This window comes from Cupressus sempervirens, chromosome 1, assembly GCF_028749045.1.
Source record: "Cupressus sempervirens isolate cs-2001-9-10 chromosome 1, ASM2874904v1, whole genome shotgun sequence".
Lineage (NCBI taxonomy): Eukaryota > Viridiplantae > Streptophyta > Pinopsida > Cupressales > Cupressaceae > Cupressus > Cupressus sempervirens.
This window is the reverse complement of record NC_143118.1, coordinates 26,622,911-26,648,650: the sequence shown is the minus strand read 5'-3', so window position 1 is coordinate 26,648,650 and position 25,740 is coordinate 26,622,911. Positions and strand designations below refer to the sequence as shown.

At 34.9% G+C, this 25,740-nt stretch overlaps 1 protein-coding gene and 1 long non-coding RNA gene across 2 annotated transcripts in view; both read left to right on the top strand.

The window, feature by feature from the left end:
* The first annotated feature begins 755 nt into the window (after window positions 1–755).
* Window positions 756–1,742, top strand: LOC149575994 (uncharacterized). The gene is made up of 3 exons (XR_016362967.1): window positions 756–860; window positions 1,017–1,224; window positions 1,659–1,742. It is a non-coding gene; the product is annotated as an uncharacterized LOC149575994 (long non-coding RNA).
* Window positions 1,743–3,316: 1,574 nt separating this feature from the next.
* The window catches only part of LOC149575992 (uncharacterized), a 77,527-nt gene continuing 55,103 nt past the window's right edge, over window positions 3,317–25,740 (top strand). The window contains exons 1-3 of the mRNA XM_089816115.1: window positions 3,317–4,038; window positions 4,130–4,268; window positions 5,504–5,627. Coding sequence (XP_089672241.1) covers window positions 3,812–4,038; window positions 4,130–4,268; window positions 5,504–5,627 — 490 coding nt within the window. The 5' untranslated portion in view covers window positions 3,317–3,811. The remainder of the gene's footprint in view (window positions 4,039–4,129; window positions 4,269–5,503; window positions 5,628–25,740) is intronic.

Genomic DNA, 25,740 nt, shown 5'->3' with positions numbered 1-25,740 from the left:
TAACGCCTAAAATCTTGAAAACCTAGAGCTTGATGGGAAACCCAAAGAAGAATCCATCCAAATGGATCAAAATGGATTGAAGACAAGCAAGGAATAGTAAGGACACCTATTCCTAGTCCCAATAGCAGTTTGGGAGAAAAATGGCTAAATTGAGCCCATGAGTGCATAGTTGGATTGTGTAGCAGAGTTGAGTGTTTGAAGTTGGTGGTGAGTTCTATAAGGAGATAGGGATCTTAGGAGTGATCTCTGAGTAGGGTAGTGAGGAATGGCTAGTAAGACCAAAGAATAGGTCTTAGGAAGAGCAAGAGAGCTCTTGAGAATTAGTACTCCCCATCAATAAATTTTTGTACATTGGTTGCAATCTCTTGTAGATGTTCATTCATAAAAACAACTTATTAGTTCCTGCCCGTAGGTAGGAATACTAACGCATTTATGTAGGTGCTATTAGTCTTAGTAATTTGACCAATGGCATCAATGTATTTTTCCATTTCTTAAATCTATTTTGATGTTTATTTTCAGTAACTATTTCCCACATATTTATTAATAGCATTTATCTCACATTTCATTAGTTGCATGCAATTTAGGCAAGGAGAAAATTTTTTTTTGCAAACCAAAATCTGATGAAAATTGTCACAATAAATTGGTGCCGAACATATCCAATGCATATCTGTCCGACTTTGATTTTTGCATTTATGTGAGTTGTTCAGAATTCATTAAATGCTCGACTTTATCTTTATCTTTCACCAACGTTCATAAAGATCTTTGTTTTTGTGCTTGGTTGATTCTATGCATTTGTCTCCAGTTATTTCTCTGCACTCATCACTCACAGGCTGGCTTTTGAGCGAGCGACTAAGAAATAGGTAAAGTTTGTGAATCATTGTTTAATTGCATATGAATTTCTCAACCAATAAAGATTTGAAAATATATCTTCATTGTACAAAATTTATATGGTTTTTGCCTTTCAACTGTTCTAATAAGTATTGAGCTTTTGGTTATTTTTTCTTCTCCTTTTTCAGAGGGAATAGTCGAAATCACTATGGCTGCAATATCAATGAACAAATTGTGTGAGACACTGCTAGTGTTTGAAATTTCTCTCTGAGAATCCTCATAATCTTGGTTACGGTCTCTCAATTCTTGTATTTAATCACATGCTTTGTGTTTATGCTGCTGATCATTTGGTCTCAAGTGGGCTTTCTTGAATGGGATACAAATATGTAAATATAGGTGGGCATTCTCTGACATTCCTACTTTTTTCTTTATCTTAGTAGAGACATTTTCTGGATCTAAGATTTTCTGTTGTTTTTTCTGGATGCAAATGATTGTTGGGCAGAGCCCAATCGGACAGCAATGTAAACCACTTACTTATCATGTTTCACAAATTTTATGTTTTTGTGACATTTGTGTTTGATTTCTGATAATTAACCTTGATATAATTAGGGAAGACTAGTTCCTAGTCGTTCAAAATTCCCCTCTGGAATTAAGGCTCTGGCCAATTATGTCCATAGCAAAGGACTGAAACTTGGGATTTATTTAGATGCGGGTTATGTATGACATTGTCTTTGTTGTTTTCTTCTCAAATGGGATTTTATTGTTGTTCTTCTTTTTGGTTTCTTCGTTTTCCAAAGTTCTGATGTTAAATTTTTTTCGTTTTGGGTTAGGTATTATACGTGCATGCAAACATATTTGCCTCGTGGGTATTTTCACTCTACTTTCTTGATACAACTCTGCAAATTTTGACATGGTAATTATTATTGATGATGGTAATAATTATTGATATTTTTGTAAGTTTTTAAGTTTTTTCCTCATAACTTTTTATTGGTGCAAATCCTATTTGTGGCACTTTGTTCTTAAATAAGTTGAGGGACAATTTCAGCAATTTTATGTATCATTTCATTCTGGGTGTAAGATTGCTTGTAGTTGAACTGGCTAAATTATGGCTTAATGATCAAATAACATTTTCTTGGAAGTTCTGTTTTTTATTTTTTGAACTCAAATTTGCAACCTTTAAGCCTGTGAGGTTATGTTGTTTCAAGTGGTATCATTACATGGATTTTGTGTATTGCATGTAGTTCAAGCATATTCTGTAGATTAATAATACAACATTTTTAATTCCAGTGGAATAAGTTTACTTCAGAAAAATTTAGCCGACACTATGAATAACCAGTTATACCTTTTTCTTTGCTCAAATTAGCCATCAAAATATTATCTTGAACCTTGTATACGTGCTCTGCAAGCTTTTGTCACAAAGAAGCTTTAGGCTACAAATTCTAAGTTCAAAATACCAAGGAATCTAGCCTTCAACAGATGGTCATCCAAATTATGTTGAACTGGGGTGGATGCTTCATGAACTTGTGACCACAAAGAATCTGCGCAAAAACAATATCAATTACATCCTAAGAACATAGTAGCCCTTGTCACATTTGAGCAATAGAATTTGAAGCACTAATCTTTTTGGGATGACTTCTTGCCACTGCTAAGTTGCAACACAAATGCAACCTCCTGGCCTATCTGTACAATGCAACCCATTCCATGACATTCATATATTCATTTACTATGCAACCCACCCTTAAATCAATCTTGTCTTTGGGAATAACATTCTTGAACTAATTTCCTAAATTAAACTTATGTTCTTAGTATGTTCCTTCACTTGGATTCAGTTATCATTTTGTAAAGTTTTCATGGAGAAGTTAAACCACAACATTATATATTGGCTGACTCTTTTTTTCTTACTTGAATCACAGGCGAGGATATAGTTCTGAAAGTATTTATTTGTGGAAAACACCTGAAAATCTACCTACGAGTGCGGCATGTTAAACTTTTGCTGTAAAACTGATAAATATTTTTGACCGTAATAGGGTTTGTATAGCTTTTATATATTTCAAGCTCTTTATATTGTTGTTGTTCTGATATGTTTTATAAAAAGCTTCACCCTATCCAATTTCACAAGTGCAAGTGTTCTAATCACTACATAAGTAGCATGCATTTACATTTTTTTTCAGTTCTAATATACTCCAAGCTCCTTTGTAGCATATGGCAGGAACTGTGACGCATCACATCCCTTGTTTACAAAGTACTCCATCAATAAATTGACATAAGATGAAAAAATTTAGATATTACAAATTTTAAACATTTCAATATAATCTCGAGCACCTAAATCCCATGCCTCACTTTAGAAAGAAAACAAAGTAAAATAAAAAAATAAAACTTCAAATCCATTGACCGAATCCTAAATGGACACTTTTAACGAGACAATCTCTAAAAACATAATTCATGTCAAATTTGTTACTTGAGGATTACAGAAGCAAACTTGAGAATGTTCATCCTACGATTGAAGAAGCAAATAAAGCAGGTTTTTTCAGTTGGATAATAAGAGTAGGCAAAAAAAAAATGAAATGGCAGCTGACTCTACTAGAAAACGGAACTGAGAAGAAAACACACACAGAATTGAAGAATGCAACCTCGATAACATTCAGTCATTTTTTTCAAAATTTGGTGGCAATTCTTTAATTCCCTCCTATTTTCCTTGGCAGCCGTTATCGTGCCCTGGAATTCATTCAATTTTAATCGAAGTGAAAGGAAACTTAATGCCCAAGTAACCAGTGCAGGGAGAATCAAACAAGCAAAATTTTTGTTAACAAACTCAAACTCAGCCAGACTTGTCCTTTGAAATCCTAAAACTAAATATCAAAATTCCACCACAATCTCCCAAGCGTCTTTTGTTGGGGTTTGATCCGTTTATAAAACCCTCCTAGTTGGATCCTTACACGAGGTTTTATCAATATCATATTTGACAACTTTTGAGGGCACCCAAATGGATTTATTCCATGCTATCTGTTTCATTTTTTTGATCCTTGCGATGTTGAGTAATGAGAGCTTGCAATCAGAAGACAGCTATATTAAGTATGAAGAAGAAACGTTGCAGCTGTTGAGGCCCAGCGTGACACACGAGAAGCTCGAGTTGAATGAAATTGCGCTTGAAAGACTTGCCAGCATAGACGGCCCTGTTGCGTTTGTGGCTGTTGTAGGACCGTATCACGGGTCTGAGACCTTTACATTCTTATTTTCACATCTTATATATTTTTCAGAGAACTCTAGTATGGTGCTTACAATTATTTTGTTTGTCTTTAAGTGGAAAATCATTTCTACTGAACGTTCTACTCGATTCGACTCACGGGTTTCCGGTGGGCTCAAGGGCTGAGCCTGAAACAAGAGGCATTTGGATCAGAGTTGTGCCGAAGAGCAAGCTTAAAGGGGTTGACGATTCTCAGGTAGTCTCTCTATTTTTTTTTTTTTTTTTTTAAATTTAAATTTTCAAGTAAGCTTCACACTTAATACTGTCACAATCTAGCATCAGTATTGGGTGCAATTTCTGATAGCATCTTCCCTTCCTGCATACCTTCGGCACTCCTATTCCGTACTAAATTCATTCCTGATTTTTGCCCATGATAATTATTGTTCTAAGAATTACAAGCTTCTGTTAGATACAGAAGCGTAACTCTTGTTGAGTACTTAGTTTTCACATTAATATTTACTGAACTATGTATTGTCCGTTAATTATTTCGTAGTGTGCTGGACTCTGAATTAACTTTTAGTAGTTGGATAAATAATTCCAGGAAGCGAGTCGTCGTGTAATACTGTTTTAAGATCACCAACTCATTGAAAGCTGAATTCCTAGCAAACGGGATATTCTGCCTTCTATCCTGAACTTATTGGAAGCCAAACTACCTGAGAATCATTAACGCCTTTGAGCTTACTGTTTGTCACAATTCTGATCCAAATGCCTCTTGTTTCAGGCTCAGGCCTCGAATCCACTGATACCCACGAATCAACTCTAGCAGAACAAATCCAGCAGAATGTTTAGTAGAAATGATTTCCCACTGCAACACATGCAAAAGTAATTGTTAGCATCACAGACGAAAGTTTTCTGACAAAAGAATTAAAAGCCAATATAAGAATATAAAAAGCTCTAACCGATGATATGATCCTCCAAGAGCCATAAACACAAGAGGGTCGTCTATGCTGGCAAGTCTTTCAAGCTCAATTTCATTCAATTCAAGCTTCTCGTGTCCCCAGTGTGTCTTCTTCATACTTATTATGGCTGTTTTCTGACTGCAAGCTCTCAGTACTCACAATGGCATGGATCACCAAAATGAAATATATAGCATGTAATAAATCCATTTGGTTGTCCTCAAAAGTTGTCAAATATGATGGGATTGATGATTTTCAAGTAGTTTGCTTATTAACAAATCAATACATCATACCGCTCACATCCAATGAATGAAATGAACACAGATACCTCTCAACATGGGGCATACCTGCTGGTATTTGACCCAGTCATGTTACAATAGCCATCCCATCTTCCTGTAAGACCCCAGCCCAGCTAGCTACTTTTTAATTTTTCAAGCAGAAAATTTGAAAGTATTTTATCTGATTATCATATTACCTAAAATTCTAAGTGCTGTCTTCATATAACAGAGTGACATTAGTTCATTATCATGCACAGGTGATTCTAGTGGACACTGAAGGATTTTATGGGGAGGGAGCCACCCGTTTGTATGATGCAAAAGTGTTTGCTATTTCCACTCTCCTCAGCTCTCACCTAGTTTACAACACATTAAGGACTCTTGGTAAGCGCCTAACTTTATTTTGGTTGTAAAAAGAGCTAATTGAAGCAATATTTCATATATTTTTTTTGGTCTTAAGTTCATATTATTGCATGTGCAGATGTTAGGAAGCATTCCATTTTTTTGGGTGTTTTTCCTGAATTAGGCAATTAGTTTGAATAGTGATAATTCTATTAGAATTGCTAGATGCATGCAGCAAAACAATCAGTGGCTACAGAAAAGCCAAGGAATAATTAACTCGAGAGCTTCCATCATTTTTTCTTGCCTTTATTTTCAGTTAGCTTCCACCTAAGCTTGGACCTGATAGTGACAAAAAGGTTCTACTAGCAGCCACTTCCAATTGTTTTTGTACAGTTATCTTGATCAGTTTTATAATTTTATTGTGGGAAATCAGTATTACGCAATAGGATTTATTGCTAACTTCAAAATCCTCAAATTAGACAATTATATCCATAAATAATCTTCATCAGTCCCAGGCTTCATTCTCTGTCTCTGCTTAAATGATTATCGGTTTAGATTCTTTAGAATGAACATTGAATAACACAGTTTCACATTTAGATGTGGTTTTCTTATGGTGCCAACAACGACATGCAACAGCATCGCATAATTTCTCGTTCATTCATGGAAAAAATATTAGCAGAGACTAAAAACTCCAAATTTTATTTTCAATATAAATGTGATCATTCCTTAAATAATGTTCAATATTTCCAGGCTTAATTCTGTCTGCCCTACCTCTACTATTAAAGAGGGAAGAGGGGTCCTTAAACTGTTAAATGTGTTAGTTCAGTCAGGATAAAATGCCATTGAAAAATTTAGATATATTTGTCTATTATATCATCATGATTTTTTCAATATATATTATGTTGTTATTGTTATGCAATAATAATACCATGTTATAACGGACTTTTCAAAGTCACTAACCGACAAGATGGGTTGACTGTTTTAAAGTACAGTTAAGGTATGATTATGTGTGTTGAATTGGGAGTCACATGCCTGATGCTTGTGTGTCTTATCTGATTTCAATCAATATATCTATTGAAGATAATTTTTCTTGAATACTTATATGCTTGTGTGTCTTATCTGGTTTCACAAGTTCACAAGTTAAGGGCCCACTTCTTTGCCACTGCGTGAGATGTGACAGTTCTGTGAGGAGTCACTTCCCATCAGGGATGTGACTCCCTGACCATTTACACAAGGTGAAGAGCGACCATGTTAAAAACATAACGAACAGATACCTTCAAATGGTCTTCCGTGCTTCACAAGTTTCTTGCTTTATTGTTGACCAAGTACATTCTATTCAGAACTGTCACATCTCACACAGTGGCAAAGAAGTGGGCCCTTAACTTGTGAAATCAGATAAGACACACAAGCATATAAGTATTCAAGAAAAACTATCTTCAATAGATATATTGATTGAAAATATTCAAATATATGAGACCATTTATATATTGATAAATCAATCTAACATAAAGACTTGAGAACTCTTTTGTAGAACTTAGTGAATTAAAATAAATCTGATAATCAAATTTAACATAGAATCAGAGCTAGTCTAAGAGACGATTCTGATCAGATTTATCTATCCAAGTACACTCAAATACTCTTAAACTCTATATCCACCAAAATGGTGAATGGTATGAGACTAGAGGACAGAATCGAAGGTGACTCAAATTTTGCAGCATAGAAATTGCGAATATTGTTAATCTTGAAGCAGCATGATCTAAAACAGTTTATTGAAACATCAGACCAACCACCCAAGTGTGGTGATGAATTGAGTAGATGGGAAAAAGATAATACTAAGGCTGTCAAATTACTAGTGGATGGTGTTAAGGATCATCTACTTCCTGCCTCTACAAAACTAGACACGACACATGAAATGTTCAGAGCACTTGAAGGAATGTACGAGATAAACAATACCAGCAGACTTCTCACACCAAAAGACAAACTCTCCAACATTAAGATGAATAAAGGAGAGTCCATCTCTTCATATTTCATGAGGATAGCAGAACTAAGGAACCAACTCTCTACGATCAGTCACATCTATGATGGAAAAGAGTTAACCATGATAGCACTAAAAGGATTGCCACCATCATGGGAAACTTTTAGACAAGGAGTATGTTCTTGATCCAAGCTTCCTAAACTCGATCGACTTAAAGATGATTGCATACAAGAGGAGTGCATGTTAATATCTCGAGGAATTGGTGATACTTCTACTGGAGGTGATATTCAGATTCTCACAACTCAAATCGATAAAAGGAAGAAATTCAAAGGGAAAAGGAAACATATGGACCACTCTAAAATGCAATGCTCTAGATGCGCCAACTATGGTCACTCAGCAGCAAAATGCCCTGGTAGATTGAAACATCAAGCTTCCTTTGCCAATGTTAGTGAATCAGATATAGATTTAGAGAGATGCCCATTTTGAAGAACTTCAAAATATTCATAATACATGTGAAATATTGGATTAAGGAGTTCTGTCTAACACTTTCAAAGTGAACTTGACATGGTTACAATTTCTGAGATAGTCTCAAAATAATTGATTATTGTAATATATTATTTATAAATGTTATGTTATAACTATTTGAGTCTGTGTACATCATAAGAAAGTGATGATTTTCAAATGATTATCAGTTGTATTTGCAAAAGTTATTGGAAGGTGATGATCTTACAATAACTTAAATCATGATATACATTTTATGTAAATTTTGAAACAGATCATGATAAATTATATCTTGTATATCAACAACTAAGTGTTAGATGTCATTCACTTGACAGTTTATGAGTTGTTTGTGTAGAGATATGATAGGTATTTGGTGAATATCATGTGTTGATATTCTGATAGGCCAATACTTAGAGTATTTGGTGAATATTATGTGTTGATGTTCTAATAGGCCAATACTCATGATATCAAATGTGATATCAAAATGGTGGAGATCTTCAGATCAAAGATATTCTTAAAAATGTGCCATTCTCAATATTACCAATGGTGTAATATTTATCAAATTGTTTACCCTTTTAAACTAAGAGGGAGTGTTAATGTGTTAGTTCAGTCAGGATAAAAAGCTATTGAAAAATTTAGATATATTTGTGTATTATATCATCATGATTTTTTCAATATATACTAATATATTTGTGTATTATATCATCATGATTTTTTCAATATATACTATGTTCTTTTTTTTGATAGGTAACATTTTGTATTATATTGATAAAAAGAGAGATAACATTGCTTTGGTATGGCTAAATGCCTTTCTGCTTATACTACCCATACCCTGACCATATACATACCATTAGACAAAAATTCAGAGTATGAACACTCTGAAGAAGACAAAACCATCTAACCCAAACACTTAAACGATTAAAAGAAACAAAATAGAGCCATCACCATCTCCACTATTCGTAATTTCTTACTCCTTGAACCATTGTGCAGCTTCCTCACGAGTGAATGTTGGAGTTGAATGGTCATCCATCGCCGAATTCCCTTGCCTCCCTTGGCGATGTTTTCCATTGCTCTCCCCCTCTTCAACTAGCAAGGAGGCATCAATCCAGACTCCTTTTGATGTGGACGCACCCTCCTTAAGGTGGCATTTCTTTGCTATTTGGTGGCGTATTTGTTGTCCAAGAGCGAGCGTGCTCTTTCTCGGCGTGGCCTTCATAAAGCCTCGTTCATTCTCCTCCGGCTCCCAAATGTGCTCAGTCAGGAACTCCACTATCTTTTTCCACCCCTGTTCTGCTTTGGGAATATGGGCACCTTGCGGATTTGAGGATAGCCACACAAGCAGTGGTTGAATCGAAGAGTCCCCTCCACCAATTAGCCTCCAAGGCTTAGTTCCCATTTCAATACCTACACCCAGAACAACTCTCTTAATTATGTCCTCCAACCCCAAAAGCCACTGCCTATTCACACATGCAACAACAACCGGATGGACCTCTTCTTTCGATTCTCCCACCATCAACGTGAGCGCAACAAACAACGACGTCACATCTCGATTTGATCTCCTCCATAATGCGTTTAGATATTTTGGCCCTAGCATCTATTGTACGCCCTCCAAAAAGGCGAGGTTGTCAAAGACAAAAATGTGTTTGAGACGCCGTGTGGTAATTTGGCCTTTGTAGGTCTGCATTTGAGAATCCGAGCCCAGAGCGAAGTTTGCCTCCATTTCTGTCACAATGGAAAACAAATGAACTTGCCCTGCCTTCTAACTGAATATATCTGCCTTGGAACTCTTTGGAACAAAGTACCAAGGCAAATCAACACTCCATTTGACACGCGCAAGGGATACATCGGTAGATTGGAAATCTCTGCTTACTATGGAATGATTTAATGTCATGGAAGTCGGACTCATGATGACTTCCCCGTGAACCATCCAGTTTGGAATTTTCATGTGTGAATTAATGTGTCTAATGGCCGAACAATAGTGCTCTCTTTATTCTAATCCAAGGTGACAAAAGTCCTCAAAGATTTCATTTTGTGGACCCAATGCTGCATTGGCACCTATATTGGTTAACATATCCACCACCCCTGTTCGCTTCCCGAAATGAATGTGAAACCTTAAAGTCATCGAAATCCAGAAGCAATTCTTTGATTTGCTGTATACATTGATCCGGGTGCCATGCTTCCATCTTCCCTCTCTTAATGCCATTTATGATGATCTTCGAATCACCTTCCAGATGAATTTGTTTATAGCCAATTTTTGCTCCTAAGCCTAGATTGCAGTATTATTTGTTCTATCCTGCAAACTATTGGCTGCCAAAGTGAGAATGTTGCCCTTGTGGTCTCTTGCTACACACCCACACCCTAAAACACCCTGGTTTTCCCTGGCCACCTTGTCAAAGTTAATCTTAATCCAACCATCCTCTGGAGGTGTCCGGAATGCCGTTGCCCTCTTCGAAGTTGGATTAACCCCAACAAGCCCATGAATGGGTCGATATATAATATGTTGTTATTATGCAATAATAATATCATGTTATACCGACTGTTCAAAGTCACTAACAAACAAGATGGTTTGATTTTCTTAAAGTATAATTGAGGTACGATTATGTGTGTTAAATTGGGAGTCATGTGCCCAATGGGACGTGACTCCTTGGTGGAGTCACTTCCCATTAGGGATGTGACTCCCTGACCATTTACTTAAGGTGAACAATGGCCATGTTAAAAACATAACAAATAGATACCTTTAAATGGTGTTCGGTGCTTTACAAGTTTCTTGCTTTATCATTGAACAAGTACATTCTATTCAGACCCGTCACATCACACACAGTGGCAAAGAAGTGGGCCTTTAACTTGTGAAATCAAATAAGACACACAAGCATATAAGTATTTAAGAATAATTATCTTCAATAGATATATTGATTGAAAATATTCAAATATATGAGACCATTGATATATTGACAAATCAATCTAACATAAAGGCTTGAGAACCTTTTTATAGAACTTAGTGAATTAAGATAAATCTGATCATCAAATTTAACATAAACTATAGGATCTAAAATTGGTAGATCTGCATCGGGATATGGAACTACAGTAACTAAAAGCGGAAGGTCGTAGATATTTTATGTCCACCAATCACTGGCGAGATGATGGCTATTATGGTAATGCCTTTACTTGTTCAACTCAGTCAATTGCTATTGTTGATGCGTATGCTGCTAGGAAATTTGAAACTGAATCTACTCGTCATAAAGATTGACAGGCAATTGGATTTGAAACTATTGGTTCTTGAATTGAAAGGGATACCAGGCAAAGAGAAACAGGGAGTGGTTCGGATGCCACCTTTGTCACTTCCGCTACTTACTTTTGGGAGTGGTTCGGATGCCACCTTTGTCACTTGCGCTACTTACTTTTCTACTTATGCTAGGACTAGGACGGGTGGCCTTGTACCTGGAGGACCTTTAACCATTTATGTTTTGGTCAATCTATATTTGTGGCTCTGTACCATTATGTGCGCAATATGTGTGCTTGGATCTTCAACTGACACTGATGCTAGGTAATAAACTGACTTTGCCCTAGTTTATAGAAGTGGGACTGCTCCCTCCATCTTAACCTTAGTCTATTCCTTTGTTGGTGATGGGCCATCGATGGGGTCTTGATTTATGTGTGCATGTCAAGTGCAGAATGTTGCATATAAAATGATTGATTGACCAACATCATACTGTAAATGGTGCCTATGCTTTTGCTTCTTCTATTCGCTGGCAGGCCCTACTATTCTGTGGGTACTCGACATAACTAGTTAATCTGCACTTGCCTATGCTCTAACCCCCTTTGCTCTTCTTGCTATCTTGTTGGCTTAGATGTTTTTGCTGTTGACTATTGAAATCATTGCGGATGTGAAGTACTACAATATAGTGAGTGAAAATCAAATAAATCAATTGGTTATCACTCACCTGGAAGAATGCCCTACCTTTGCATACCCCCTACTATTTTGAAGATAAGGTAGACAGGGTGAGGATCAGCCTTAAAAGCTTATGGGTGTGTGTGAAAACTAATGCTAGGTTGAACGGGTTTAGATGTGGCTCTTTTTGCCAAAGCAGTTGATTCTCTGGGTCCCTACATTTCTATGGGCAGCCAAAATTGTTCGATTGGTCTCCATTAGGCCCTCTTACATGGGGGAATTGTGGAATATCCAGGTTTCAGTAGTAGAGCAGCAACTTGTTTCCCTGTCACAAACTTTTAGCGATAGACAAGTGTAACATCCCGATTTTTCGGGTCTAAATTAACATCTAATATACTAAAATAATTTAGTTATTACTTTGTTTCATAGGGAGACAGTTATAACATTCATGTTCATGTGAATAAGATTTACTGTTAAAAACAGTTAAACAAAATTTCTTAACTAAAAACTTGAATTACCATCAAATGAAATTACTACAGAAATTGGAAACCACATACCTTGGAAAAATTGAGTTCGAATCAAACTAGGGATGCTTTTGCAACCACTTGGGTTAGTCCTCAAATACACTATAACAATTTCATATGATGACTATCATCTACAAATTGCTATCTTAAAATCAAATGATAATTACAAGTAAATACCACTATATTTTAAATTAGGGCATCACATACCACTATATCAATTAGGGCATCATTTACCTTCGGTTCATTTAGGGCTTCTGGTACCGTTATCTCACTTAGGACTTTCGCTACGACGGATTCAACTAGGGCTTTCGATACCACAGATTTCAATTAGGGCTTTCGATACCACTGATTCAAATAAGGCTTCCAATACGACTAATTCGAATAGGGCTTCCAATACCACGGATTCAATTAGGGCTTCCGATACCACTAATTCAAATAGGGCTTCCAATACCACAGATTCAATTAGGGTTTCCAATGCCACTGTATCATTTAGGGTTCCAGTCATCTCTCAATCAGTTAGGACTTCATTGATTCTTTTTCCTCCAATCACCTTAATTGCGACAGTATCTCAAGATTAAAAATATGCTTATATTCGATATTCATATAATTGAAAAGCAATCCATTATTCTATCTCTTATATCTAGGTGTAAATTAACAGTAATAATGAAATAACTCAAATTAGTCTTACCTCCTAATAAATAAAAGTGATATTACCTGTTTCCAATAAACAATTGAATGGATAGCTTATCTCTGTCTGACGCATGTCCAACATCTTGAGAGAGGTGAAACATTGTCAGAGGCTTAACCACCCAACCTCGGACCACAACATATCCCCACACGATCTCTAATGAGAAAGGCCCTCCCTACCCGGAATAGACAGGGGACATCTTGCCATCCACTGGGCTTCTTGGTAATTTAACATGCAACTTGGCAACAAGAAATCACAATTTATGTATGAGTTATTAATTAATTCATATTAAAAATAATAGTTGTTATTCTATCATAACTGGTACTGATTCTTATTCTTGAGGATTCCTTTCTTTCACCTCATCACCTATCTTCTTGGCTACACAGTTGGGTGATTCTCAGGTGTTCAGAATTCTTAGAGCTGACGGCTCTGTCAAATATACAAGAAAATTACATGCATCCAGTATTTCACAATTTGTAATGTTCTTAAAGAATTCTAGAATTTGTTTCTAATTTCCGGCATATTTTATGGATCCATACCATGGTTACTTGACTCCCACTTGCCAGAAACAGGGTTAAATTTAAAGATGATCAATCTGAAAATGTCAATCTATATATCATCTTGATAAATGTTGAGAAAGGAAGTTGAATCATGGATTAACAAACAAGGCTTTGGGTTCCACAATGGAAAATTGGAGTTGCCAAAGTCAGAGTTTGGTCTAATGGAGAAGAGGCCTTGCAACATCGACACACTATAACAAGACTTTACAACATCATCAGATCATACCTCTATGGTGAATACAACTGAAAACCGCAGATTGAAATATCTTTGTCGCTGCTATCTTTAAGAATACTATATGTGTTCCAGAAATGATATAGATCACCACCTTACTTATTGAAAACTGGTAGATTATAATTTATCAATTGGTGTTTGTAAGATGCCGTTCACTCTATTTTGGAAAGGGACCAATGAACACTTTTTATAACATGAATAGGGACATAATAAATACATAATCATTTCATTGGCACTGTCTGCAGTTAGATAATATCATCCTTTGCAACAATAATAAAAGTACATCTGTAATTCTATGTGACAATTACAAAAATAATCCTTGATATCTATAATTGAGAACAAAGTAGTAGAGAAGATCCAAGTGTTTTAGATGCAACTCTAACCCAAGTTACCAGTGCCAAAATCTGAGATAGTTGCGATGTACCTTCTAGATACGAATCCAATATTTGAAGTTTTCGAAAGGATACAAGGAAAATTGAGTCAGTGGTGCTGCTGTAAAGGAAGGGTGAGCTGACCATCTTGATTGTTTCACGACTTCAGCCTAGATAGTCCCTGTATGACAAGCTTAAGCAGAATACTATTTGAAGAGGAACTGCCCAAGAACAATGAAGAAGTTAAGTTGAACTCAAATTTCCATAAATTAAATATAGATTGTTCATAAGAAGAAAAGGTAAACGGATGCTTAAAAATAATGAATACCTTCCACTCCCATATTTGATTTCATATATATAAAAAGTTGGCCCTTTGGCTTCCGAAACGTAAAAGATTAATTGACAAGTAAGAATGCCAAGTGTCTAATCGGTTATAAACAAAGATTTATTAATATGAAAAGAATAAAAGAATGGAAAGAGAGTTGGAAGGTTATAATTTGAAAATTTTAATAATTCAGATGTTATTATAATTCAAATATTATTATAATCTTATATGAACAAGCAATATTGCTTTATTAATTATTAAATTATAATGGTGCCAAATCATTTATATAATATGCATGTTTATAAATATTAATTAAAATAATATGATGAAAGTTATATTAAAATCCTTTGAGATATGTTTTATATTTTAACTCAATTATTTTAATTAAATTAATTATTAACAACTCATGCGGTTCTAGAGATTTGTCTTGTTTCAAATTGCTAGGTCCTCTACCTGTTTGCCTAGTGATGGTGATGCCCTGCCTAGTTCCTTTCTGACAATGCTTCCACCCCTTTGACATGCTCCCTGCAAGGAATTCCTCTGTAATTAAATTATAAATTATAAAATCATAAATAATCATAATAGTTAACCTTTCATCTTAATTCCATGAATTTGCGATTAACGATCAACTAACATGTCATCTGCACTTGAAATCATAATGACCAACTATTTTACCATTTCGCTAGATTATATCAAATTATATTGCCAACTGATTTCATGCGAACCTCAACAGCTATATTTCAAGCTAGGTCAAAAATTGAGATGTAACAACAAGACTAAACTTCTCAGCTGACAATTGAATAAGGAAAACCCTAAATCTCAACCAGAGGTTTGATCTTCCTTGTAGCCTCCACCAAGCACTACACACGAAGCTAGATGCCAACAACTCAATGACTATTTCCACTATATGACCTCGTGTCAGATGAGTCGGGGATAGAGCGGTAAAGAATTCGATGCCATTGTGGATCAAAAACCATGTGGAGTCATTATTTGGTCCCTACCATTCTATAGGCCCCCACTATTCTAAAGAGTGTGTTAAGATATGGTAGCGTCCGTTAGAATTCAAGGATAGACTTGGCAACTATATGCATACTTTCATGCCTTTACAAATAGAAAGCAAATATGGAGGGGGAGGTCATTGGTTTGATTCTCAAGCATGAATTTGAGTGATGAATATTCGCATTCTTATTTCCTCTCTAAACTTTGTGAAATCGCAGTAGTAGAGGGAGAGCCGATCGATAGTTTCGAATTTGTGCAATCCATGATTCGCTATAGTTACAATTTTTGTAAAGTGGACAACTATAAGAGAACATTGGTGGAATATGTAAGAGAAGTGGAATTAGAGGTAATATCCATAGACATGCCATGATATGTGATGGTAGACATCATGTGACGTGATGTTAGTGCACATACCATAACAAGGATATACAAATGTCACGTGACTTGTTGTTCTGTGTACTCCTCGATATCATGAGTGGGGTTATATCTAAATCAATTCACACTTGGTTATCTTCCCTAGCTAAGAGGGAGTGTTAAGATATGGTAGCGTTGGTCAGGATTCTTGGATAGACCTAGCAATTGTGTGCATACACGTGTGCATGTATGTATACTAGTTCACCATGTGAACTGATATACATACGTGCACACACATATACATAGACTTAAACATTTTCTTGCCATCAGCCAAATCATCCTTGTAATTAACCATATTGTCCATATCATACTAAGTTTGAAATCTGAACATTCACTCTTGAATCGAGCATTATAATGTTGCTCAAATCGACCGTGCATTGAATTGAGTTTATGACCTTTGCATTATTAAGATCAGTGATTATATTTGTTTGTTAATATAACACCCGATTAAGAATAGGGACCTTTGGAGATTACCTATATTTATCATTGTTTCTCTTCAACGAATAGACATGTACTCCTTTGTTATGGCCGTAGGTAAGAGTATTTATATGAACCAATTCAAGAGATAAGAACTATCAAAATTCATAAATAGTTCCTCTCTTTGCAGATTGAACTTTAGTATTTATCAGTACTGATTTAGCATCATCTTCAACATAGTATCGTAGTAGGTTCTTTACTAGCCTGAGAAGTTTAATAATAGAAGCAAAGATTCTACATATTGTTGGGAATAGACTTCCAACCCAATTGACATCAAAGATAATTTATTGTGTATAATTAATGATTTTGAGACTTAGGAGTGTTGACTCCTCAAGATTGCATGTGATTCAATTGCATGTAATTCGATTGCATGTCCTCATGACATGTAATTCAATAATTCTTCTCACTTAGTTTTACCGATACAAAGTAGTTGAGTTGCTCCCACTTTTTCCTCCTTTTTCTCACTTCTTTTCCTTATAAAAAGTGCCCCCCTCATTGTAAAGAAGATCTTTTATTGTATACAAGAAAGCTTTGATAAAATTGTGTAAGCATAACTTTGATTGTGTAGTACTGTTTTGAAGAAAAGTGAATACAAAGAAACAATTGGAGCTGAAACTATTATTGATAGCAATTGTGATAGTGCAAATTAGAAGCTTCGACAATAATTTGCGTCTGTTATCTTTGATTTATGTTGTTATTGTATGTTTAATAATAGAGCATAATGAGTTAAGAAGCAATGGGAGCCAAAGCTTTGACTAGAAGCAGTTGTGGCGATATATAGACTAGAATCTTTGATTGTAGCATGTATTGCCATCTCAATTCACAAAAAAAGTTAGAATTCTTTATTTTTGGAAGTCTTTGTGCTCCAATGGTAGAGATTATTCTTGTAGAATAGATTAAAACAGAACTTCGAGCCAAACTGGTACACTTTCAACTAGCCTTGGAGTTGGTGTTTGGTATCAGTATCACCATTTCTCGCTATTAGATAGAAGTGTAATTAGAGATCTCATCTTGCTCATTACTTGCTCCATGGATAAGTAGATTCATTCTTGAAAGATAAGAGGAAAGAATATTGGTAACGCCCCTTACAAAATCTCTGAACTTCTTGCTTACCTTGAGTTGATCAAGGAACGGTGAGAAGGGGGAAGTCTTCCCTTAAAGGTAGGAGAGACTCTATCTCATACGCTGTGGCTGGTCTACCTATTTTGCGATTGGATTTGAACAAATTGGTGGTTGCAAAATATCCATCCAACAAAGAGGCAGCTTGACATTTCATTAGAGGGAACCTTGGACAAAGAGGTCAGGAGGTTGATACATGTACTTAAAAGAATCACATTATCTAAATATTTGATGCCAAGATAGAGGATAAATCTACAGATTAATACATTCACTCATGTTACTATGAATCAAGGTATGCTTTTGTGATAGAGGGAGCAGATAGAGGATATGCTTCAGTTGACTTTTGAGGATCTTGGTCATATTGATTCAAAAGGAGTAGACCATGTTGAGATGGATTCTCTAGTGATCAAGAAACTGTAGGAGTCAAAGGACTATGATTCATGAGATGAAGTTCTATATGTGTAAATTGAAAGGCCTAAATTGTAGATGAATACTTGGAATGCTATTCATTAAGAGTACATTATCATTGAAGATATGACAACTGATATTTTCTCCAATGCCTTCAGCCAAAGTGAAGTTTATACGTTGAAGACAAGCTCAAAGTTATGAATCAGACCCCTTACTAAGAGGGAAACTCAACATTAGTGATTAACTGAGATGTATCTTAATGCATCCTTCTTTGTGAGAGAAAAGTTTGACGTGAAAACCCTTGTTCCACCCTCTAGGAATATTCATGGTGGATCCACTCTCTAATATGGTTCATGTGGATGTCATGTGAGTTATTACATGATCTTGTGAGAACTTCTTGAGAGGTGACAATCTTTCAATAAGTTTACTTGTGGTTATTATTGTAAAGTGACGATCTTAACAATAGTTTAACCTGCTATCATGATGGATAGAATTTTGGTTGATGCCTCTAGAGATAATGATAGTACATGTCTCCTATGTAACCTTTGAAGTTACATTACTAAGATATGACATGGTGTATACTATGAGACTTAGTTACCTAGGTTCGCCATATTAGCCCAAGAATCGTGCCTAGGTTCAAACTGGTTCGAAATTCGGGTCTAGTTTGACCCATGTTTGACCAGGGTTCAAATTTCCCTAGGTTGGTTCGAACTCGCAACCCAAAAATTCGAACCCAAGCGAATTTGGGACAAATTTTTGCTGTTGGCCGACTTTCAAGTCACTTTTTATAATTTAATATGTTTTGAGGTCCAGTTGCCCTAAAAAGTGAATTTAAGTAGGTTATTTTGGCTTCGAACATCATTTGTGGTGTGCAAATAGGTGATTTTGTGAGCAAATAGGTGATTGAGCAAAAGAAGTTTGTGCAAGGTGGAGTTGGAAGATTAGATTGTTAGCTATAACAAATTGTTTGTGTCTCATTCCTACATCTTTGCAAGCTTACAATGTTAGGAAGAGGTAAGTTCTTGTTCTATTTTGCTTTTGTTTCAATGTTTCATAAATATTAATTAAGTTTTAAAATTTATTCTCAATAATAATATCAATATGTCAATATGTACACAATTTCTTATCATAGGAAAAGGAGCTTCAAAGGGATCTACATCTTCCTTAGTAGGCAATGCCAATATTCCACAAACAAAAGAACCCCCATTTGATTCTCCTTTGTGGAAGTATGTGGATATTCTAGAACCTCTTCCAGGAGGTGGTGGCTTCCGTTAGAAATGTCGTGGTTGTGATGTAGAAAGAAATAGTTCATATTATTGTGTGGATACCTTGGTAGAGGAGTGAAGAAGTGTCCAGGAAAAAAAAATGCACTTGTGCCAAATTCACTAGTATTAAAATATATTGGAGAGCATGAGCGAGTTGAAGAGAGAGGAACTTAGACAAATTGCCATTGATGGCAATAAGAATAAGAAAAGAACGAAAGGAATGAAATCCACCCCAGATGTTGTGATAGGAAATCACCCCTTCTATACTATCTCAGCTGCCCTTGATTCTCAAAATGAAGCACCCATTTGACACAAAAGAAAGGGACCACTTGAAACTGCATTTCAAAATTAGAGTAGGGAAATTGCCGATATTGATGCGGCAAGATGCTTGTATGGGAATGGGCTGTCTTTTAATCTTGTTTGCTCTCCATATTTCAAGCAGATGTTGAGAAGTGCTAATAAATCACCTGTAGGGTATTCAGGTCCTAGTTTTGAGAGAGTACGAACCACCTTGTTGGATGACGAGGTCAAGTTGATTGATGAGCAATTGAAGCCCATCAAGGATTCGTGGATTGAGCCAGGGGTAACAATTGTTTCAGACGGGTGGAAAGATGCTAGAAATCTTGCATTGATCAATGTTTTGGTGGTGTCCCCTAAAGGGGCAATGTTTTTGAAAGCAGTGGATTGTGAGGGGCATGTAAAAGATGGGCCATTCATTGCTAATATCCTAATTGAGGCCATTGAACAAGTGGGTGCAAGAAACATTGTCTAAGTCATAACAAACAATGCAAAGAATTGTAGAACTGTTGGTTTGTTGGTTGAAGAGAGATACCACCAAATTTTCTGGACACCTTGTGCAGTTCATTCATTCAATCTTATGCTACAAAAAATTGGGAAGAGTATTCAATGGATCAAGGAGATGTATGCAAAAGTTGAGGACATCCAGATGTTCATCACAAACCACCACATGACTCAAGGGATATTTAGAATGTTCTCACGTTTGGAGTTGCTGAAGGCAAGTGAACTTGAACTCAAGTTAGTTAATTTAAAAAAAAATAGTATCATACAATTTCTGATTTTTTGATTATGTAATGATGTATATTCTTTTATCAAGTATGTATCTAACAATTTGTATTGTTTTTGCTCTATTTTATGTTAAAGGTTGTTGAGACACGTTTTGTATCAAATGTAATTGTCTTGAGACGACTTATGCAAGTGAAAGAGGCACTTACCAATATGGTAACCAGCAACAATTGGGCTATATGGCGACAAAGCAATACTGAGAGGGCAATCACAATAAGGAGGAGGATATTGGATGAAAATTGGTGGGAATGTGTGGAATATCTCATTAATCTCATCGCATCCATTATGATCATGCTTAGGTACACAGACATGGATAGGCATTGCCTTGGAGAGATCTATGATGACATAGACTCAATGCTTGAGAAGATCAAGCAAATTGTAAATGAAAAGGAACAAGATCCTCAAGAGATCTTCTTCAAACAATTGTTAGCAATTGTTATAGAAAGATGGAACAAAATGACCACTCCTCTACTTTTGCTTGCCTATGTATTGACGCCCAAATACTATAGCACCCAATATACCGATCTACTGGGAAGGCCACTACCCTATAGAGACATAGAAGTGTCTGATGGATACAAGGCAGCATTTGAAAGACTCTTTCTTGATGATGAAGTGTGAGATTTGATTACGGATGAGTTCATATTGTTTGTGAAAGCAAAAAATTTAAATAATGATGCTCTTTGTCATTAGTTTAGGAAGGATGCTCATAGTTGGTGGTACCTCCATGACCAAAGATTTCAAAGGTTGCAGCCCTTTGCAATCAAAGTGATATCACAAGTAAGTTTAATTTAAAAAAATTGTTATTAGTTTCCTTTGTCTAAAAAAATTGTTAGAAATTCTAAGATTCAAGTTACATAATTTAAATTTTATTTTAATTGTTTACATGTCATGTCTTCATAGATTGCTACTTCATTTGCTTCAGCGAGAAATTGGTGCACAGATTCTTTCATCAATTTAGTGAAATGCAATAGGTTGCAATCAAAAGGAGTGGAAAACTTGGTGTATGTGCATTACAACTTGCGTCTCCTCTGACACAAGACTAAAGAATACAAAGAAGGGGAGACAAAGAGGTGGAATGTAGATGCAGAGTTGGCGGACTTGGATATTTTTGCTTCTCAAGTTACAATTGAAGACTTTGAAAATTTTGATGCCCATACTATTGTTGTTGGTGCTGATCCCATTGGTCTTAGCTCTATTGCTGAGTCAACTAATGTGGAAGGACTATGAGAAGAAGAAGAAGATGAATATTAAAATTTTATACATTATGATTACTTGACTTGAAGTTGAAACAACGATACTTGAACTTGTTGGTATGATTCATGGATAATGATTTACTCTTAAGTTTTAATGTTTTGAATCTTTGATGTTGAACTTGAAAATTGAGATATATGATAGTATGATCTTTATTCATGATGCTATGATTACAACTTATGTGTTTAAAGTTTATGCCTATGGTGTTTTTGTTGTTTAAATGATTATATTAGTTTACATCATATGATTTTATGACACTCTATGCTTCTAGGCGTCATATATATATATATATATATTATATTTTTTTAATAATTTTTACATGTTTTTTGTATGGACAAACCCAAACGAACCCAAAACCCTTTCCAAAATTTTGCCATACTGGCAAACCTATTCTTTGAACCTGTATTTTGAACCAAACCCGAATTGGTAACTAAGCTATGAGACGAAGTATTGGAGACACAATGTGCAAATATTTTCCTTGGTAGGCATCATGAGACTTGATGCTAGTGCACATACCAAAGAAAATATAAGTATGGTGACTATCTTATGGATGATATTCTTGTATATACCATACTTCGATGATACTTGTAAGGTGACATCTAAATTATGGATCTATGTTAGATATCTTTTCTAGTAGATATCATGAGACGTGATGTCAGTGCGCATACAAAGAAAAGATATGGGTATGGTGAATATCATATGGTTGATAATTTTGCGCATACCATACTCTTGATGTTACTGTGAGGTAATAGTTGTACACTGTGTTGTTTATTTGGATAGAAATCATCCTCTTTAGCTAAGAGGGAGTGTTAGTGATTGTAGCTTGAATCGGATGATTCCAATCGACGAAATCAAATGTTTGAATGATCTATCAGCCTTAAAAATTTGATATCTATCCTATGCTATTATTATCATGAAGCATTAGTATTATTGATAATAAAGTGTGTGTGTGTGTGTGTGTGTGTGTATATATATATATATATATATAAATTGTTATCACATATTATAATCATGATAATACGTTGAGAAAATATTATTTGTAATAACTAATGTGAGTTGAAATATTAAAGAGACATGTCTCTTAATATCATATACATATTCATTGAGAAGGTAGCTTGAAACACACATAATTAAAATAAGGCTATTACAAGTTGCAGCAGTGAATTATAATATACATACAATGAGATCTTTAACAATAGTGGCCACAAACCCTAGGCATTTGGCCTAGAAAACTCATGCCAAGTCTAGAAGATTAGCGTGTGGGCTGGATACATATACAGCCTGCCTAGAATGGATTATTTTTTGCTGTAATTGGCTGAATATTGTTGCTACTGGTCAGCCATTGTGGTTCCTTGCAATAACTCTTAATTTGGCACTCAATACTCTATGAAACTTCAGAAATTTAGCACAAATCGGACCTTTGAATGAAGCCAATAGTCAAGCAATGATTCAGCTGCTCTTTCACAGCCTCATGGTTGCAAAAACACTGAAGAGTATTTGTCCTCCAATGCTGAAGATAGCTGAAATCCTAAGTCTCATGCACAAATCCCAAGAGCAATCAAGCAAAGTCAAATAATCATTTGACAATGAGTTCAATTTGCTTGAGGAAGCTTCATATGTTTTGCCAACTTGGTTCGATTTGTATTTGCTTTTCCACATTAAAATATTTGTTTTCTTATGTCATGGCATTGATCTTGATTTATATCATTTAATGGGTGAGCAATCAAGCAAAGTCAAATAATCATTTGACAATGAGTTCAATTTGCTTGAGGAGGCTTCATATGTTTTCCCAACTTGGTTCGATTTGTATTTGCTTTTCCACATTAAAATATTTGTTTTCTTATGTCATGGACTCATGGCATTGATCTTGATTTATATCATTTATTTGAGGAAGATCAAGTGAAGAGAACAGCGGAGTTGATTATCAAAATTCAGAGAAGAAGAGACAAGTTAACCAAAACTTTGCAACTGACTAGTTTGGCTCCTGACTCGGGAGGGCGATTGCATGGGTCCCATAGACTACTTTAGTCTCGTGGATGTCATTAAAATCTATCATATCATATCATATCAATCAAGCAAAGTCAAATAATCATTTGACAATGAGTTCAATTTGCTTGAGGAGGCTTCATATGTTTTCCCAACTTGGTTCGATTTGTATTTGCTTTTCCACATTAAAATATTTGTTCTCTTATGTCATGGCATTTATCTTGATTTATATCATTTAATGGGTGCCCTTTTTAAATACAAAATTTATTGCTCATTAGTTAAGTCACTTGGCCCCTTAACAACAATATATAAAGTAAAATTATAACTTTTTAATATAACCAATTATAAATAATATCATTACTGCCATTTAAATTTTAATCTCCTTGAATACTCATTATCTCTGTCTTGTTTGAACCTAAAGGTCAACCATTGTTTCCACTGCACATCCAATTGCTTTACTAAAAATAGTAAGGTTCCCTCTCTATCCACCATTGGATTACCATAATTAGTAATCCCTGAATACCTAATCAAATCATTGGTGCGAAGGGTCGACATTGCAACTGAGGCTGGTTCAGGTGCCCTGCCAAATAGAGAAATGCGGATAATTGACTACTATAAACTGTGTCACAAGGTTCGCCGAATTTTCGGCTTGAAATTCGAAATTCGGCGAACCTTAAAAAATAAATTTAAAAATCAAAAAATTCGCCTCAAGTTCGTACGGCTATTATTTTGTTGTCGTTTTGCATAAATATTATTTTATTCTGGGCCGTTTTAGGGTTTTCGACTTAAAAAAGTTGTTAAAAAAGGCTTTCCGTCATTGCAAATTATTGGGTTTGGTGTTCGCTGTCTAAGGCTTCTAAAGCTATCATTTGAGCGCTAAAGCTGAAACGCCCGCTGGTCATCTGCTATAGAGGCTGAAACGCCTGTTTGTAACGGCTGCTGGGGCTGAAAAATCCGTCTCCAGGCTGGATGCTGGAGTGCAGGCTGGACGCTGCAGTGAGTCGTGACTGGTTCAACCTCACGCGAACGGCAGAGGGAAGAGGGAGGCTCACGTGGACGGCAGAGGTCTCAGGTAGGCAAAACCGTTCGCCATTGTTCAAACTTCATTCCTTTCCTGCGTCCTGCGTCCTGCGTCTTGCGTCTGCCGTCTGCATTTGTTTTGTAAAGTTTTATAAATGTTATAACATTATAATGTTTTAAAAATTTTGTTTTTTATTATTATTGTTATTAAATTATTGTTATAACTTTTAAAATTTGTTTATTTTAAAAAGTTTTAAAAATATTATAATACATAAAGAGTTATAAGCTATAAATATTAAGATTTAAAAAAAATAGAATATTTTAATAAAACAATATTAGGTTATTTTAATATAAAATATTAAGATTTTAATCATCAAATAATATTAGATTTGTATTTTAATATAAATATAACAATATTTATCATAAAACAATAATAAACAATAGAATTTTATATATATTAAATTATTATATAAATTTTTAAATTAAAACATTATATTAATATTCATAAGCTTTTAATATTTCCTTTGCGTAATTATTTAACTATGTATGTATTATTTATTTTTAAAGCAAAGTGCAAAATAGTTTGATTTAATATCATTATTTGTTATTAATAATAAATATTATTAATTTATTTATACTATATACTTTTTATTTATTATTTATTATTTGTATATAAAATAAAAAGCTAATGTATATTAAAACATTAAAAAAGTATTATGTATTTACTTTATATTTTAAAACAATTAGATTTTACTTAGTTTTTAAGTTTAATATTTTTTAATTTTAGAATATTTTAATTTTTTTATAAGAGTTTAAAAGGGTTATTTTAGTATCTAGTTAATTAAAATAAAGTTTGGTATTTATTCATATTTCATTACAGAGTTTGAAATAATTATTTCTTATATTTCCTTTTCACGTTTTCAAGAAAATATTGATTGTTTTTTAATATTAATTTTCTTTTGCATCATGCAGGCTGTAATTGAATGGCTCCGAAAAAATCAAAGTCTGAAGTATGGAAATATGTGACAAAAGATGGTGCTAAACTCTATTGTACTAATTGTACGAAAG